Here is a 20,033-nt window from a genome sequence, read left to right as displayed (position 1 = left end):
GAATGCATAGCAAGAACTGTTTGCAGAAAAATGCAAGTGAAGTCTGTGTTGTGTGATTATTTTATTAGGTTTATAATGCTGTTTAGCAAATGTTTTTGTTCATTTAACTTAGTTTAATTATATATTCTGTGTTGTGTGATTATTTTATTAGGTTTATAATGCTGTTGTGCATTTAAAGTCTTAATTTCAAAGCTTTAAAAATAATGTATTAGGTGTTACTTATGACAATTTTGAGAGGGGCCTGGAACCTCTCTCTCTCACTTCCCATTGACTTACATTATAAACTGGGTTTCAATTTACATCGGTTTCGATTTACAACCATTCCTTCTGGAACCTAACCCCGGCGTAAACTGAGGGCTACCTGTATTTTATATTTGATACAATTTGTGTTGAAAAAAATTAAAATATTTATAGTCACAGTGAAGTTTTAAATAGCTAGATTATTTCTGTCTCAGAGGACAATAAATAATCATGGCTTGACAAACTCGGGGATCTTATTCAGCTAATACTACACTTTCAGCACATTTTTGATTAATTATATGTTTCTGTAAACATAACCCTTTCTTGTTTCCAAAAATATGTCCCTGACTGATCTAAATTTGTCAGACTCATAACTAATTTTTCTTCTTTTTTAGTAGTATGAAAGGCAGTGCAATGGGTTTGATTTGTTTAAATTTGCATTGTGGGGATTAAGTCATTTGTTAAAGCATTTAGTAACAAAAAAGTAAAATGTGCTAGTCAGCTTTTTTTCCCCCCAGCGTTCTTTGAGCATTTTAACAATTCAAGCAGATTTTTATCTGAAGCCCGCTGAACAACATAGAAGTGTGACCCTAATTAATGCTCGGCTAGTTTTGATGTCATGGATAATTTTGTTGCTGCGCTGCCAATGTACACAACAATATATTCACTTTGTTTAATTTTTCTATCTATCTAAAAACGTATATATAAAATAGTAAATATTTAATGTTTTTTATTTTTGTAATACAGACATATGCTTTTATTCACTCCAATGTCCTAATTATACAAAAAATAATTGTATTCCAAAATTGCATGAAAGCTATGCAGATTTTCTCCTTAATTTAGAGAAAAATAAATAAATTTACATGTTATTTTTGAAAGGTATTCTTTTTAAAACTGAGACAGTGTTGCATAATTATGTTAATTTAAAGGGATACTAAACCCACATTTCTCCAACATAGGTGTGTCCGGTCCACGGCGTCATCCTTACTTGTGGGATATTCTCTTCCCCAACAGGAAATGGCAAAGAGCCCAGCAAAGCTGGTCACATGATCCCTCCTAGGCTCCGCCTACCCCAGTCATTCTCTTTGCCGTTGTACAGGCAACATCTCCACGGAGATGGCTTAGAGTTTTTTAGTGTTTAACTGTAGTTTTTCTTTATTCAATCAAGAGTTTGTTATTTTCAAATAGTGCTGGTACGTACTATTTACTCAGAAACAGAAAAGAGATGAAGAATTCTGTTTGTATGAGGAAAATGATTTTAGCAACCGTAACTAAAATCCATGGCTGTTCCACACAGGACTGTTGAGAGCAATTAACTTCAGTTGGGGGAACAGTTTGCAGTCCTTTGCTGCTTGAGGTATGACACATTCTAACAAGACGATGTAATGCTGGAAGCTGTCATTTTCCCTATGGGATCCGGTAAGCCATGTTTATTACGATAGTAAATAAGGGCTTCACAAGGGCTTATTTAAACTGTAGACTTGTTTTGGGCTAAATCGATTGATATTAACACTTATTTAGCCTTGAGGAATCATTTATTCTGGGTATTTTGATATAATAATATCGGCAGGCACTGTTTTAGACACCTTATTCTTTAGGGGCTTTCCCAAAGCATAGGCAGAGTCTCATTTTCGCGCCGGTGTTGCGCACTTGTTTTTGAGAGGCATGGCATGCAGTCGCATGTGAGAGGAGCTCTGATACTTATAAAAGACTTCTGAAGGCGTCATTTGGTATCGTATTCCCCTTTGGGTTTGGTTGGGTCTCAGCAAAGCAGATACCAGGGACTGTAAAGGGGTTTAAAGCTTAAAACGGCTCCGGTTCCGTTATTTTAAGGGTTAAAGCTTCCAAAATTGGTGTGCAATATTTTCAAGGCTTTAAGACGCTGTGGTGAAAATTTGGTGAATTTTGAACAATTCCTTCATGTTTTTTCGCAATTGCAGTAATAAAGTGTGTTCAGTTTAAAATTTAAAGTGACAGTAACGGTTTTATTTTAAAACGTTTTTTGTACTTTCTTATCAAGTTTATGCCTGTTTAACATGTCTGAACTACCAGATAGACTGTGTTCTGAATGTGGGGAAGCCAGAATTCCTATTCATTTAAATAAATGTGATTTATGTGATAATGACAATGATGCCCAAGATGATTCCTCAAGTGAGGGGAGTAAGCATGGTACTGCATCATTCCCTCCTTCGTCTACACGAGTCTTGCCCACTCAGGAGGCCCCTAGTACATCTAGCGCGCCAATACTCCTTACTATGCAACAATTAACGGCTGTAATGGATAATTCTGTCAAAAACATTTTAGCCAAAATGAACCCTTGTCAGCGTAAGCGTGACTGCTCTGTTTTAGTTACTGAAGAGCATGACGACGCTGATATTAATATCTCTGAAGGGCCCCTAACCCAATCTGAGGGGGCCAGGGAGGTTTTGTCTGAGGGAGAAATTACTGATTTAGGGAACATTTCTCAGCAGGCTGAATCTGATGTGATTACATTTAAATTTAAATTGGAACATCTCCGCATTTTGCTTAAGGAGGTATTATCCACTCTGGATGATTGTGAAAATTTAGTCATACCAGAGAAACTATGTAAAATGGACAAGTTCCTAGAGGTGCCGGGGCTCCCAGAAGCTTTTCCTATACCCAAGCGGGTGGCGGACATTGTTAATAAAGAATGGGAAAGGCCCGGTATTCCTTTCGTCCCTCCCCCCATATTTAAAAAATTGTTTCCTATGGTCGACCCCAGAAAGGACTTATGGCAGTCAGTCCCCAAGGTCGAGGGAGCGGTTTCTACTTTAAACAAACGCACCACTATTCCCATAGAGGATAGTTGTGCTTTCAAAGATCCTATGGATAAAAAATTAGAAGGTTTGCTTAAAAAGATGTTTGTTCAGCAGGGTTACCTTCTACAACCCATTTCATGCATTGTCCCTGTCACTACAGCCGCATATTTCTGGTTTGATGAACTGATTAAGGTGCTCGATAGTGACTCTCCTCCTTATGAGGAGATTTTGGACAGAATCAATGCTCTCAAATTGGCTAATTCTTTCACTCTAGACGCCTCTTTGCAATTGGCTAAGTTAGCGGCTAAGAATTCTGGGTTTGCTATTGTGGCGCGCAGAGCGCTTTGGTTGAAATCTTGGTCGGCTGATGCGTCTTCCAAGAACAAGCTACTAAACATTCCTTTCAAGGGGAAAACGCTGTTTGGCCCTGACTTGAAAGAGATTATCTCTGATATCACTGGGGGTAAGGGCCACGCCCTTCCTCAGGATCGGCCTTTCAAGGCAAAAAATAGACCTAATTTTCGTCCCTTTCGTAAAAACGGACCAGCCCAAAGTGCTACGTCCTCTAAGCAAGAGGGTAATACTTCTCAAGCCAAGCCAGCTTGGAGACCAATGCAAGGCTGGAACAAGGGAAAGCAGGCCAAGAAACCTGCCACTGCTACCAAGACAGCATGAAATGTTGGCCCCCGATCCGGGACCGGATCTGGTGGGGGGCAGACTCTCTCTCTTCGCTCAGGCTTGGGCAAGAGATGTTCTGGATCCTTGGGCGCTAGAAATAGTCTCCCAAGGTTATCTTCTGGAATTCAAGGGACTTCCCCCAAGGGGGAGGTTCCACAGGTCTCAGTTGTCTTCAGACCACATAAAAAGACAGGCGTTCTTACATTGTGTAGAAGACCTGTTAAAAATGGGAGTGATTCATCCTGTTCCATTAAGAGAACAAGGGATGGGGTTCTACTCCAATCTGTTCATAGTTCCCAAAAAAGAGGGAACGTTCAGACCAATCTTAGATCTCAAGATCTTAAACAAGTTTCTCAAGGTTCCATCGTTCAAGATGGAAACCATTCGAACTATTCTTCCTTCCATCCAGGAAGGTCAATTCATGACCACGGTGGATTTAAAGGATGCGTATCTACATATTCCTATCCACAAGGAACATCATCGGTTCCTAAGGTTCGCATTCCTGGACAAACATTACCAGTTCGTGGCGCTTCCTTTCGGATTAGCCACTGCTCCAAGGATTTTCACAAAGGTACTAGGGTCCCTTCTAGCTGTGCTACGACCAAGGGGCATTGCGGTAGTACCTTACTTGGACGACATTCTGATTCAAGCGTCGTCCCTTCCTCAAGCAAAGGCTCACACGGACATCGTCCTGGCCTTTCTCAGATCTCACGGTTGGAAAGTGAACGTGGAAAAGAGTTCTCTATCCCCGTCAACAAGGGTTCCCTTCTTGGGAACAATTATAGACTCCTTACAAATGAGGATTTTTCTGACAGAGGTCAGAAAAACAAAACTTCTAGACTCTTGTCGGATACTTCATTCCGTTCCTCTTCCTTCCATAGCTCAGTGCATGGAAGTGATCGGGTTGATGGTAGCGGCAATGGACATAGTTCCTTTTGCGCGCATTCATCTAAGACCATTACAACTGTGCATGCTCAGTCAGTGGAATGGGGACTATACAGACTTGTCTCCGAAGATACAAGTAAATCAGAGGACCAGAGACTCACTCCGTTGGTGGCTGTCCCTGGACAACCTGTCACAAGGGATGACATTCCGCAGACCAGAGTGGGTCATTGTCACGACCGACGCCAGTCTGATGGGCTGGGGCGCGGTCTGGGGATCCCTGAAAGCTCAGGGTCTTTGGTCTCGGGAAGAATCTCTTCTACCGATAAATATTCTGGAACTGAGAGCGATATTCAATGCTCTCAAGGCTTGGCCTCAGCTAGCGAGGACCAAGTTCATACGGTTTCAATCAGACAACATGACAACTGTTGCGTACATCAACCATCAGGGGGGAACAAGGAGTTCCCTAGCGATGAAAGAAGTGACCAAAATTATTCTATGGGCGGAGTCTCACTCCTGCCACCTGTCTGCTATCCACATCCCAGGAGTGGAAAATTGGGAAGCGGATTTTCTGAGTCGTCAGACATTGCATCCGGGGGAGTGGGAACTCCATCCGGAAATCTTTGCCCAAGTCACTCACCTGTGGGGCATTCCAGACATGGATCTGATGGCCTCTCGTCAGAACTTCAAAGTTCCTTGCTACGGGGCCAGATCCAGGGATCCCAAGGCGGCTCTAGTGGATGCACTAGTAGCACCTTGGACCTTCAAACTAGCTTATGTGTTCCCGCCATTTCCTCTCATCCCCAGGCTGGTAGCCAGGATCAATCAGGAGAGGGCGTCGGTGATCTTGATAGCTCCTGCGTGGCCACGCAGGACTTGGTATGCAGATCTGGTGAATATGTCATCGGCTCCACCTTGGAAGCTACCTTTGAGACGAGACCTTCTTGTTCAGGGTCCGTTCGAACATCCGAATCTGGTTTCACTCCAGCTGACTGCTTGGAGATTGAACGCTTGATTTTATCGAAGCGAGGATTCTCAGATTCTGTTATCGATACTCTTGTTCAGGCCAGAAAGCCTGTAACTAGAAAGATTTACCACAAAATTTGGAAAAAATATATCTGTTGGTGTGAATCTAAAGGATTCCCTTGGGACAAGGTTAAGATTCCTAGGATTCTATCCTTCCTTCAAGAAGGATTGGAAAAAGGATTATCTGCAAGTTCCCTGAAGGGACAGATTTCTGCCTTGTCGGTGTTACTTCACAAAAAGCTGGCAGCTGTGCCAGATGTTCAAGCCTTTGTTCAGGCTCTGGTTAGAATCAAGCCTGTTTACAAACCTTTGACTCCTCCTTGGAGTCTCAATTTAGTTCTTTCAGTTCTTCAGGGGGTTCCGTTTGAACCCTTACATTCCGTTGATATTAAGTTATTATCTTGGAAAGTTTTGTTTTTAGTTGCAATTTCTTCTGCTAGAAGAGTTTCAGAATTATCTGCTCTGCAGTGTTCTCCTCCTTATCTGGTGTTCCATGCAGATAAGGTGGTTTTACGTACTAAACCTGGTTTTCTTCCAAAGGTTGTTTCTAACAAAAACATTAACCAGGAGATTATCGTACCTTCTCTGTGTCCGAAACCAGTTTCAAAGAAGGAACGTTTGTTGCACAATTTGGATGTTGTTCGCGCTCTAAAATTCTATTTAGATGCTACAAAGGATTTTAGACAAACATCTTCCTTGTTTGTTGTTTATTCAGGTAAAAGGAGAGGTCAAAAAGCAACTTCTACCTCTCTCTCTTTTTGGATTAAAAGCATCATCAGATTGGCTTACGAGACTGCCGGACGGCAGCCTCCCGAAAGAATCACAGCTCATTCCACTAGGGCTGTGGCTTCCACATGGGCCTTCAAGAACGAGGCTTCTGTTGATCAGATATGTAGGGCAGCGACTTGGTCTTCACTGCACACTTTTACCAAATTTTACAAGTTTGATACTTTTGCTTCTTCTGAGGCTATTTTTGGGAGAAAGGTTTTGCAAGCCGTGGTGCCTTCCATTTAGGTGACCTGATTTGCTCCCTCCCTTCATCCGTGTCCTAAAGCTTTGGTATTGGTTCCCACAAGTAAGGATGACGCCGTGGACCGGACACACCTATGTTGGAGAAAACAGAATTTATGTTTACCTGATAAATTTCTTTCTCCAACGGTGTGTCCGGTCCACGGCCCGCCCTGGTTTTTTTAATCAGGTCTGATATTTTATTTTCTTTAACTACAGTCACCACGGTACCATATGGTTTCTCCTATGCAAATATTCCTCCTTAACGTCGGTCGAATGACTGGGGTAGGCGGAGCCTAGGAGGGATCATGTGACCAGCTTTGCTGGGCTCTTTGCCATTTCCTGTTGGGGAAGAGAATATCCCACAAGTAAGGATGACGCCGTGGACCGGACACACCGTTGGAGAAAGAAATTTATCAGGTAAACATAAATTCTGTTTTTTTTCTTTTATGATTCAGATAGTGTGCAATTTTAAGCAACTTTCTAATTTACTCCTATTTTTTTTTTTTTTTGTATTCTTGGTATCTTTGTTTGAAAAATCAGGAATGAAAGCTTGGGAGTCGGACGATTATTTTTTTTTTTTGTTCAGAATCCTGGATAGCGCTTGCTAATTGGGTACTACATTTAGTATCCCTTTAAGTTAGAACTAATACACGTGTCAGCTGTGTAACTCCTAATGCTGGTTGATTTATATATTTCCTACTAATGTTTGGTAGGTACTTCATGATAATTTGCATATTTAAATGATACCCATTCATATCGATGATAGAAAATACTGAATACTTTTTTTCTGTGTGTGTAGCGTTTTGATAACCTGCTCCGTATGAGTGCTTTGAATCACAGGAGAGCAACCGGTCAATCACTTTGGTATATAATCTAAAGTGGTCATGTGCTGTAGTGGAAATAGAAAAAAGACAGTACGTCTCTGATTCAAATGAAATTTAATCACAATAAAATTGTGCCTAAGTATTGCAGGTACAAGATAAAAGCAAATGTATGCACAGGCCATTTCACTCTACCGGTCCCTCTTATCGGACACGTCCCTCCGTATTCCTCCTTCTTTCGGCGTTGATATTTCTAGCTTGGAAACACCCGTGGTGTGTAACAACAAATGGGAGTTTAGGAAAAGCCACAAAGCTTCTCTGGAAACCGGGAGAGGAACAAACGCTTTTTGCCTGGTAACGTCCAGGCTTTCTCAAGAGGATAGTGTTAGTGAATGTCCACCTGAATATCCTAAATTTAAAACAATACCTGGATTCTTATTAAATCAATCTAAGAATGCTAGAATAGCTCTTGTAATTAAAATAAAAGGGCCCCTCCTAATTAAAAAGGAGACATTCCTAATTATCGTAAACTAAGACGAAAGATAAATAATAAAAAAGACCTCTATAACGATTACAACTATTGGCATTATGTACATTATGGGGTCCATTTATCACGCTACTGCAGACAGGGGCATACATATGCCGGAATTCAGCAATACTAAAGAACGCTATTTTGTGCTCTAATTCAATGCCACCCCCTGCCGGCACACAGCCAATCACGTGCGGGCAGGAGCTGTCAATTTCCCTGGTAGGACGAGACTGGAGAGAATGAAATTATCCACCTAAAAGGTGACAGAGGTTTGGGAAGCAGCGGTCTGATGACCCCTGCTTCATAAATACGGACTGTAGGTTCAGTCGTAGGGGGGGGGTGAAGGCTAGCGAAGCCTTTGATAAAACAAACCCTATATGTTCCTATATCACTTATAGATGTATTAAACAATATACAAATAAACATACTAGAATGCATTTCCAAGGACATGCCCGATAAGAGGGACCGGTAGAGTGAAATTGTATATGCATAACTTTGCTTTTATCTTGAACGTGCAATACTTAGGCACTATTTTATTGATTGTGATTAAATTTCATTTGAATCTGAGACACGCTGTCTTTTCTTCTATAAGGTACGACGAGTCCACGGATTTATCCTTGTGGGATATTATCCTCCTGCTAACAGGAAGTGGCAAAGAGCACCACAGCAGAGCTGTCTATATAGCTCCTCCCTTAGCTCCACCCCCCAGTCATTCTCTTTGCCTACTCTAAGTACTAGGAAGGGTAAAGTGAAAGAGGTGATAAAATATTAGTTTTTAATTTCTTCAAGCAAGAGTTTTTTGTTTTAAATGGTACCGGTGTGTACTGTTTACTCTCAGGCAGCAGATGGATGAAGACTTCTGCCTGGAGGATGATGATCTTAGCATTTGTAACTAAGATCCAGTGCTGTTCCCACAGAGGCTGAGGGGTACAAGAAACTTCAGTGTGAGGAATGTTTTCATGCTATATAGCAGTGAGGTATGTTCAGTCATTTTTTCTGGAGAGACTGTATTTCAGAAAGGCTGACAGTATCCCCATGAGGGTAAGGGTAAGCAGTAATCCTAAGAGCTATAGAAAGGCATTACTAAGCTTGCATAAGGGGCTAATTAAAAAATGGTTGACACTGAGTTTTGAATGTTTGTGGGCAAACGTTTTTTGAACTGGGAGTGCTGTTAACGTTTTGTGGGCAATAACGTTTTTTGGGCAACTTTATTGAGGGTACACTTGGCTTATCTTTTGGGTCTCAAAACCCACATGGCTAGTTTTAAACCGCTCTGGTGCGGTTCTTTGAGGCTGTAGAGACATCGAGTGAGATGGGCGGGGCCTATTTTCGCACCTCAGATGCGCAGTTGTTTTCACTCTGCAAGCTCCAACTCCTGAGGGCCCTTGTGGATGTTTTGGTCCAAATCGAAGCTTTAACCCCATATTTACAATCCCTGAGGGCAGGTAGGTGCTGGGGGTGTTTTTTCCGGATTTAGGCCTTATTTCAATCCGGTTTGCACAATAAAGGGTTAAATGTTAAATTTTCTTGTGGAGCAAACTTAACTACACATATTGGGTCTGCTATCAAAAATTTGAAAAATTTGGTGCATTTTAAAGCAGTTTTGCATAACATGTATGCTTTTTTTCTCTTAAAGGCGCAGTACCGTTTTTTAAAATGATTGTGTTTTTTCACTAAATAAAGTGTTTTCATGCTTGTTTGTAGTCATTACTAGCCTGTTCAACATGTCTGACATTGAGGAAAGTCATTGTTCAATATGTTTAGAAGCCATTGTGGAACCCCCACTTAGAATGTGTCCCTCATGCACTGAAAGGTCAATAAATTGCAAAGAACATATTTTAGCTACTAAAAGTATGTTGCAGGATGATTCTCAGTCAGAAGGGAATCAGGTTATGCCATCTAATTCTCCCCAAGTGTCACAACCATTAACGCCCGCACAAGCGACGCCAAGTACTTCTAGTGCGTCTAATTCTTTCACCCTGCAAGATATGGCCGCAGTTATGAATACTACCCTCACAGAGGTTTTATCTAAGCAGCCTGGGTTGAAGGGGAAGCGCAGTAGGTCTGGTGTGAGAACAAATGCTGAGCCCTCTGACGCTTTATTAGCCATATCCGATGTACCCTCACAATGTTCTGAGTTGGGTGAGGGATTTGCTGTCTGAGGTAGAGATTTCTGATTCAGGAAAGATGTTCCCTCAGACAGACTCAGATATGATGGATTTTAAATTTAAACTAGAACACCTCCGCTTGTTGCTCAGGGAGGTTTTAGCGACTCTGGATGATTGTGACCCTATTGTAGTTCCAGAGAAATTGTGTAAAATGGACAGATTTCTAGAGGTTCCTGCCTACACTGATGTTTTTCCGGTCCTTAAGAGGATTTTGGACATTGTTACTAAGGAGTGCGATAGACCAGGTATTCCGTTCGCTCCCCCTCCTACTTTTAAGAAAATGTTTCCCATATCAGACACCATGCGGGACTCGTGGCAGACGGTCCCTTAGGTGGAGGGAGCTATTTCTACCCTGGCTAAGTGTACAACTATACCTATTGAGGACAGTTGTGCTTTCAAAGATCCTATGGATAAAACATTAGAGGGTCTCCTAAAGAAAATATTTGTTCATCAGGGTTTTCTTCTCCAACCTATAGTGTGCATTGTTCCTGTAACTACTGCAGCTGCTTTTTGGTTCGAGACTCTGGAGGAGGCTCTTCAGGTTGAGACCCCATTAGATGATATTCTGGATAGAATTAGGTCTCTCAAGCTAGCTAATTCTTTCATTACAGATGCTGCTTTTTCAACTGGCTAAATTAGCGGCAAAGAATTCAGGTTTTGCCATTTTAGCGCGTAGAGCATTATGGCTTAAGCCCTGGTCTACTGATGTGTCATCAAAATCTAAGCTTTTAGCCATCCCTTTCAAGGGTAAGACCCTATTCGGGCCTGAACTGAAAGATATCATTTCAGACATCACTGGAGGGAAAGGCCATGCCCTTCCTCAGGATAAGACAAATATGAGGACCAAACAAAATAATTTTTGTTCCTTTCGAAACTTCAAAGGTGGTTCCTCTACCTCTTCCCCTGCTGCAAAGCAAGAGGGGAATTTTGCTCAATCCAAGTCAGTCTGGAGACCTAACAAGACTTGGAACAAAGGTAAACAGGCCAAGAAGCCCGCTGCTGCCACCAAGACAGCATGAAGGGGTAGCCCTCGATCCGGGACCGGATCTAGTAGGGGGCAGACTTTCTCTCTTTGCTCAGGCTTGGGCAAGAGACGTTCAGGACTCCTGGGCTTTAGAAATCGTAACCCAGGGGTACCTTCTAGATTTCAAAGATTCTCCTCCAAGGGGGAGATTCCATCTTTCTCAATTGTCTGTAAACTAGACAAAAAGAGAGGCGTTCTTATGCTGTGTAGAAGACCTATATTCCATGGGAGTGATCTGCCAGTTCCAAAAACAGAACTGGGGCAGGGGTTCTACTCCAATCTGTGTGTGGTTCCCAAAAAAGAGGGAACCTTCAGACCAATTTTGGATCTCAAGATCCTAAACAAATTCCTCAGAGTCCCATCTTTCAAGATGGAGACCATTCGGACTATTTTACCAATGATCCAGGAGGGTCAATATATGACCACCGTGGACTTAAAGGATGCGTATCTACACATCCCTATCAACAAAGATCATCACCAGTTCCTCAGGTTCGCCTTTCTGGACAAGCATTACCAGTTTGTGTCTCTTCCCTTCGGGTTGGCCACAGCTCCCAGAATTTTCACAAAGGTGCTAGGGTCCCTTCTGGCTGTTCTAAGGCCGCGGGGCATAGCAGTGGCGCCTTATCTGGACGATATCTTAATTCAGGCGTCGACTTGCCAACTAGCCAAATCTCACACGGACATAGCGTTGGCTTTTCTAAGATCTCACGGGTGGAAGGTGAACATACAAAAGAGTTCACTTATCCCTCTCACAAGAGTTCATTTCCTGGGAACTCTGATAGATTCGGTGGACTTGAAAAATTTTCTGACGGAGGTCAGGAAATCAAAGATTTTAACCACCTGCCGAGCTCTTCATTCCATTCCTCAGCCATCAGTGGCTCAGTGTATGGAGGTAATCGGTCTAATGGTAGCTGCAATGGACATAGTTCCGTTTGCTCGCTTGCATCTCAGACCACTGCAACTATGCATGCTCAATCAGTGGAATGGGGATTATGCAGATTTATCTCCTCAGATAAATCTGGATCAAGAGACCAGATACTTGTTTCTTTGGTGGTTGTCACAGGATCATCTGTCCCAGGGAATGTGTTTCCGCAGGCCAGCATGGGTCATAGTGATGACGGACGCCAGCCTATTGGGCTGGGGTGCAGTCTGGAATTCCCTGAAAGCACAGGGTTTGTGGACTCAGGAGGAGGCTCTCCTCCCGATAAATATTCTAGAACTGAGAGCGATATTCAACGCGCTTCAGGCGTGGCCTCAGCTGGCTTTGGCCAGATTCATAAGATTCCAGTCGGACAATATCACGACTGTAGCATATATCAATCATCAGGGGGGAACAAAGAGTTCTCTAGCGTTGATGGAGGTTACCAAAATAATTTGATGGGCAGAGACTCACTCTTGCCATCTGTCGGCAATCTATATCCCAGGAGTGGAGAACTGGGAAGCGGATTTTCTAAGTCGTCAGACTTTTCATCCGGGGGAGTGGGAACGCCATCCGGAGGTGTTCACCCAATTGATTCAGCAATGGGGCACACCAGAATTGGATCTGATGGCGTCTCGTCAGAACGCCAACACTTCCTTTTTACAGTTCCAGGTCAAGGGATCCTCAGGCAGTACTGATAGATGCTCTAGCAGTACCCTGGTTGTTCAACCTGGCTTATGTGTTTCCACCATTTCCTCTCCTTCCTCGTTTGATTGCCAGAATCAAACAGGAGAGAGCCTCTGTGATTTTGATAGCACCTGCGTGGCCACGCAGGACTTGGTATGCAGACATGGTGGACATGTCATCTCTTCCGCCATGGACTCTGCCATTGAGACAGGACCTTCTGGTTCAAGGTCCGTTCCAGCATCCAAATCTAGTTTCTCTGCGGCTGACTGCTTGGAGATTGAACGCCTGATTTTATCCAAGCGGGGTTTCTCTGAGTCGGTCATAGATACCTTGATTCAGGCTCGAAAGCCTGCCACTAGGAAAAAGAAAAATTTATCATAAGATATGGCGTAAATATCTTTATTGGTGCGAATCCAAAGGCTACTCATGAAGTAAGATCAGGATTCCTAGGATTTTGTCCTTTCTCCAAGAAGGATTGGAGAAGGGGCTATCAGCGAGTTCCTTAAAGGGACAGATATCTGCTTTATCAATTCTACTGCACAAACGTCTGGCAGATGTTCCAGACGTTCAGTCGTTCTGTCAGGCTTTAGTTAGAATCAAGCCTGTGTTTAAACCTGTTGCTCCGCCATGGAGTTGAATTTAGTTCTTAAAGTTCTTCAAGGGGTTCTGTTTGAACCTATACATTCCATAGATATTAAGCTTCTATCTTGGAAAGTTCTGTTTTTAGTTGCTATCTCTATTGGATATTCACTATTTCTGCTTCTCAGAAGCTTGAATAAGTTGTGCTTAGGCATGCATGCCGTCTCCATTTACCTGGGTAAAGCCCAGTTTTGGGTTTCCTGTCTAGTGGTGCAAGTCTCCAGAGTCCTACATAGTAAAGGCTTGGAATGGGTGTTTGTGGGGGAAGCAGATATGAGGTCTTTGTTGGTCTTATGTATATATTTATTTGCATATTATGGCATCACAGTATTAACACTTTGCATTAGTACCACAAAATAATAAAAGTATACATAAAGATGACATCTTGTGCAGTTTATGGTATAGATTGAGTATTTTAGGCTGGGGAGTGTGGGTGGAGCTATGGAAATCATTGGCAGTTTTGATCAATACTTTTGTAACCTGCTTTTTTGATTAATCTGCTGCAAAGTATCTTGGGTTTGTTGCCCCCAAATGTTGGCAGTTGTGCTTAGGCTCCTGGTTAAGTACGTTTATATTATAGTGTGGACCATTATATCATTATGGGCTTTTCTAATCCACACAATAAATTATAGTTACTATTTAGGTAAAATCATATGCATTTCCCGTTTCACAGAAATGCTCCTCTCTAATTCTGCTACATGTAAAAGTAGTTTTGAATATTCTTTGTACATCTCATAATACAAAAATCACCTCTTTCTACTGTATGTCTAAGCAAATACATATTGCTGGAATATTCATCAAAGTTGCCTGACTTTTTTTGTGTAATTGTAGCAGGATTTTCACAGACTGAAATGCAAGTAAACTAATGCACACTGTGTAAACTTAGTTACGTCAAGATCTGTTAATTGGGCTCCAGATAGTAAGCAGCGTAAGCGAACCTGCTTCCTGCAATATAAGAGGCAGCAGTCTAATGAGGTGAAGAAAAATCACTAAAAGCTTGCTCACTCAGGGTAATTGACAGTAATTTCTCTCACATGATTGGTTGTGCGAGAAGGGGCAGGCTTTACACACTCACTTGTGTGTAATGATACATACAGGTTAGCGGATCTTGTTAATCCGCTGCCTGTATGCAGCAAAAGTGAGCGGACAACTTCTCAAGTAGTACATAGAGCCCATTGTATTTATCTCTCTTCCAGTTTTTCTTCTGTTCCTCTTATGTATGAATATCTATGTCTGCACAGAGGCAGACAATTCTATTTTTATAATAAAATTTTTAGAGATGTTGCTAAGATATCCTTGTGTTTTTTTTAGGCTTGACAAATGTGAACTAAACATTTTTAGATTATAAAAAAAAATACAGCTGTATCATATGTAATCTTGCTTCGAATGCTAACTGAATGATGGTCAGTGCGTATTAGAAGAAAGTTTGTCATTTCAGCCAAGGAGTATTACACAACTGATACTGCTATATTAATTTTAGTGAGAAGTTTTACACATCTTTTTTTATTTTTTTTATTTAATATATTAATTTATTTCATAAGGTGGTGAGAGTCCATGAGCCATTACTCCTGGAATTTAACACCTGATACCCAACACTTCACAAGCTATTAATCCCTCTCACCTAACTGATACCCCAGTCTTATCTTTGCCATCACAGGACAGGAAAAAGATGAAGTGAGGTGTTCCAGTTTTCTTTGAGATCTATGTGAGACCCATTCTTCCCTTTAGGAACCTGGGATGTACATAGAGGGGAGTAATAGAGTACTCAGGCAGAGAATGTAATTCTGCTGCGGGAGTTTATCACTAGCCTACCACTGATGTTGCATGAACTGGTCAATTAGCCTTAGCTACACTCAGTTCTGGTAATGGGCCTTCTGTTTTTGTTTGAGTGCATTTAGGAGCTGCTCTTAGAACCGATATAGTTAAACCTTCCGACTGTGCTTTTTTCCCAGTTTTTCCTCCTGTTATTTATTTTACTGTGGTGGCCATTCTAATTTCTGCTACAACTTCAATTTATCATTAAGTCAGGAGCGGTAAAACTCTGTAGGGTGGGCACATATTGCAAGGCTGGTTATTCTTTGTCTTAGCTGTTGATAAAAACTATGTACAGAAGGGGGGCTCTGTAGAAGTTACACATTTTACCATAACTTTGCTTGGGCCTATTTATATGCAGTGTTTTACTACACTATTTCTACATCAGACATGTTGCAATATTTATCTGCCTTTGATATCAATACTCCACCTGTCTGTGTCCTTTCTGTGTACTTTATGAAACCTGCTTAATCTGTCTCAATATATATTAGATTCTTTAGACAGTAGATTCGCTTACCATTTTATTTGTGTATTGCAATTCTTTATGGTTCTTTTTTATGCATTCTAATCTAACTAATGCCATTTTTTTCTCGAAAGGATTCTGTACTACGTTATTGTCCAGTGTACAAGGGAGTTTTACAGATTTGGCTCCAGGATTCAAGACTTCCTGCACTATACAATTGCTTCAGTTAGGACGGCTAAGCTTCCTGCAAGTCAGCTGATTATGAAATAGATCAGTCCAGTTAAGGAAGTCTTTAAACATTAGACTCTGGGCTTCATGTACAAAGCGGCATAAGCTGCTTCAGTGGCCTTACAGAGCAGGTTGCCACATGTGAGCCTGCTTCCTGCAATGTAAGAACAAGTGTTCATCTTCTTTACTCTTCTTTTGGGCTACTTTGTGACCGTAAAGTCCTACAGTCTTAAAGGGACAGTCTACTCCTGAATTTTCATTATTTAAAAAGATAATGGCTTTATTACACATTACCCAGTTTTGTATAACCAACACTGTTATATTAATACTCTTTGTACCTCTGTGATTACCTTGTATCTTAGCTTCTGCAGACTGTCCCTTATCTCAGTTATGTTGACAGACATGCATTTTAGCCAATCAGTGCCGACTCATAAATAACTCCACAGGAGTGAGCACAATGTTATCTGTTCGACACACAATAACTTGCACTGTCTAACTGTGGAAAAACTGTCAAAATGCACTGAGATAAGAGGCAGCCTTCAAGGGCTTAGAAATTAGCATGTGAGCCTACCTAGGTTTAGCTTTCAACAAAGAATACCAACAGAAGAAAGCAAATTTGATAAAAATAAATTGAAAAGTTGTTTAAAATTGCATGCCCTATCTGAATCATGAAAGTTTTAAGTTTGACTAGACTGTCCCTTTAATGGCTGATAAATTGGTGCCTGCCTTAATTTTTGTTCCACCTTTTTACTTGTGTACTCCACAGATTGAATATTAGATCCCAGGAAAATGGCTAGTGGACTCTCACCATCCTAAAAAGAAAACAAAATTTATACTGACCTGATAAATTAATTTCTTTCTGGGTGGTGAGGGTTCACGAGACCTGCCCTCTTATATTTTTCTAATGTGTAGCAGTTTTAGTATGCACCTCATTTACCCTGCTTTGTCTTTTCCTACTTCTCTATTTTTCTGCTATACCTTATACTGGTTTATCAGAGAGGTGAGAGGGATTAAAATCTTATGAAGTGTTGGGTATCTTTGCTTCCTCCTAGTGGCCAGGAGTTGAATCCCAGGAGTAATGTCTCGTGGACTCTCACCACCTTGAATGAAATGAATTTATCAGGTAAGCATACCTTTTTTTGGATAACAAATAGGAAAATGTTTTGACTAAAATACTGTTTTGAAAATTCAATGTATTATTTAACATGTGGTAATGTTTATATTGACTAAACACTATTGCTGTTATCATTGTTCTTCTATCTTCTTTACTTTTTCTTCCAGGACCGGAATAGGCCCTATGACTCTTTTAACTTGCACTCTTTGGAGAATTCATTAATGGATATGATAAGAACAGATCATGAACCTCTGAAAGGTAAAACTGTTTTTACTGATTGTAAAGTGGTTTCTTTTTGATGTATTTAATTAATAATTGACTTGTCTTGGACTCTACTGACAAAGAAGACTTGAGATTATCGTGTTGTTTTTTTCTGGTGGTATTTTAGGTGTTGACTTGTTCACCAAATTGATTCTGTTGAATAATTAATAGACTAGACTGAATAATGGAGGAAATTAAAATGTTAACCTCTGTGAGACACACCTGATATTCTATCCAAGCAATAAGCTATTATTTGGCTAAATTGGTTTAGTGTGGAAAAGTGATAAAAATTTCAAATAAAATGGTAATGTACAAACCTAAATTGAGCTACAAACATGGGATACATACCTAGAAAACACATGTACAGGCAGTGTCAAATACGTTAAAAACATCTTTCTGATGGTATAAAGCTCTTCTATATTTATTTCTACTGTTATATTTCACAACCTTCATTAAATATTGGATGTTTTGGTATTTTTGTCCCTTTTTTGTAAATGATGGCAGTTTAATTAATTTGTACCATTTATGAAGATGGAGCTTACGTTTTGTTGTTTGTTTTTTGTTAATGTAATTATTGTAAAAACATTATGAATCCATTTAAAGATATTGTGTGTGTATATATAATAGTATATTACTTATTTGTACATCTAAGCAGTTTTCTCAATAAACTCTGGATTAAAAAAATAAAATACATAAAATATAAAAATTAAGATCCGGGTAGGTTTTTATATTCCAAATGGTTTTTAGTGTTTTTTTTATGTAATATTAAATTTGAGATACAGACATCTGAAAACTAGAAAAGTCACCATTTTCAGTGCTAAATTAAATGAAAAGGGGGCAGAATGAAAAATGAAAGTATAGTACAAAGTTTTGTTTGCGATTCATCACTAACCTTTATATATTAAAAGTTCAAAGTGTTTACCGTCTCTTTAGTGCTGGCTCCTAAATTCTTAAATTATTATAAATGGCTTTTATAAACAAGTATGACTGGCCCCTAAAATTCATAGTTTTGTCTTTTTTTTTCTGTTATTGGAAGGCACAGAAGATGAATTGAAACAACTTGTCAAATATAGAATAATAACAGTAACAATAAATATTTTTGAAAGTATCGTAGCCCCATTGTGATTGCCTTTGCAGATTTAAAAATTAGGGAAACGGGCTCCATGTTTATGGTAGTTTTTAAAAATACTTATTTCAATTGCACTTAAATTATTTTACTATTTAAAAATTTGTGTATACCTTTTTGTTATTTATTCAGGTTCTGCGCCTTGTTTTGGGCAATTTCTAACCCTAGATACAGCAAGAAAAATACATATTTCCATTTCTCTTGTTAGGTGTATCCAGTCCACGGATCATCCATTACTTGTGGGATATTCTCCTTCCCAACAGGAAGTTGCAAGAGGATCACCCACAGCAGAGCTGCTATATAGCTCCTCCCCTAACTGCCATATCCAGTCATTCTCTTGCAAGCTCTCAACATAGCTGGAGGTAGTAAGAGGAAAGTGGTAAAATATAGTTAGTTTTTTCTTCAATCAAAAGTTTATTGTTTTTAAATGGTACCGGAGTGTACTATTTTATCTCAGGCAGCATTTAGAAGAAGAATCTGCCTGCGTTTTTCTATGATCTTAGCAGTAGTAACTAAGATCCACTGCTATTCTCACATATGTCTGAGGAGTGAGGTAACTTCAGAGGGAGAATGGTGTGCAGGGTATCCTGCAATAAGGTATGTGCAGTTTAAGTTTTTCTAGGGAAGGAATTTGCTAGAAAAAAGCTGCTGATACCGGATTAATGTAAGTTAAAGCCTAAATACAGTGATTTAATAGCGACTAGTATCAGGCTTGCTATCAGAGGTATATACTCTGATTAATGTGCAATATAAAACGTTTTCTGGCATGTTTAATCGTTTTTATATATGCTTTGGTGATAAAATTTATTGGGGCCTAGTTTTTTCCACATGGCTGGCTTTATTTTTGCCTAGAAACAGTTTCCTGAGGCTTCCCACTGTTATAGTATAAAAGTTACAGTTGGTGCAGTTAAAATTACAAACTGTGACATTCAGCTTCCCTCAGCAGTCCCCTGCATGCTATAGGACATCTCTGAAGGGCTCAAAAGGCTTCAAAAGTAGGAGCTGTGGCAGTTAATATGACTGTTTAAAAAACATATTTTTCCTTTTGTTAATTTGTTTTTTGTATTAAGGGGTTAATCATCCATTTGCAAGTGGGTGCAATGCTCTGCTAACTTGTTACATACACTGTAAAAATTAAGTTAGTTTAACTGCCTTTTTTCACTGTTATTTCAAATTTTAGCAAAATTTGTTTCTCTTAAAGGCACAGTAATGTTTTTTTATATTGCTTGTTAACTTGATTTAAAGTGTTTTCCAAGCTTGCTAGTCTCATTGCTAGTCTGTATAAACATGTCTGACATAGAGGAATCTCCTTGTTCATCATGTATAAAAGCCATGGTGGAACCCCATAGGAGAATGTGTACTAAATGTATTGATTTCACTTTAAACAATAAAGATCAGCTGTTATCTTTAAAAGAATTATCACCAGAGGATTCTGACGAGGGGGAAGTTATGCCGATTAACTCTCCCCACGTGTCGGACCCTTTGACTCCCGCTCAAGGGACTCACGCTAAAATGGCGCCAAGTACATCAAAGACGCCCATAGCGATTACTTTGCAGGACATGGCGGCAATCATGGATAATACCCTGTCAGCGGTATTAGCCAGACTGCCTGTATTCAGAGGAAA

General features: G+C 40.3%; 1 protein-coding gene across 1 annotated transcript in view; it reads left to right on the top strand.

The window, feature by feature from the left end:
• Positions 1-20,033, top strand: part of CPEB3 (cytoplasmic polyadenylation element binding protein 3) — a 422,665-nt gene that overhangs the window by 120,898 nt on the left and 281,734 nt on the right. Inside the window, exon 3 of the mRNA XM_053692412.1 lies at positions 17,189-17,287. Coding sequence (XP_053548387.1) covers positions 17,189-17,287 — 99 coding nt within the window. The remainder of the gene's footprint in view (positions 1-17,188; positions 17,288-20,033) is intronic.

The sequence above is a fragment of the Bombina bombina genome, chromosome 9 (assembly GCF_027579735.1).
Source record: "Bombina bombina isolate aBomBom1 chromosome 9, aBomBom1.pri, whole genome shotgun sequence".
In the NCBI taxonomy this organism is placed as follows: Eukaryota; Metazoa; Chordata; class Amphibia; order Anura; family Bombinatoridae; genus Bombina; species Bombina bombina.
This window is presented reverse-complemented; position numbering and strand designations above follow the sequence as displayed.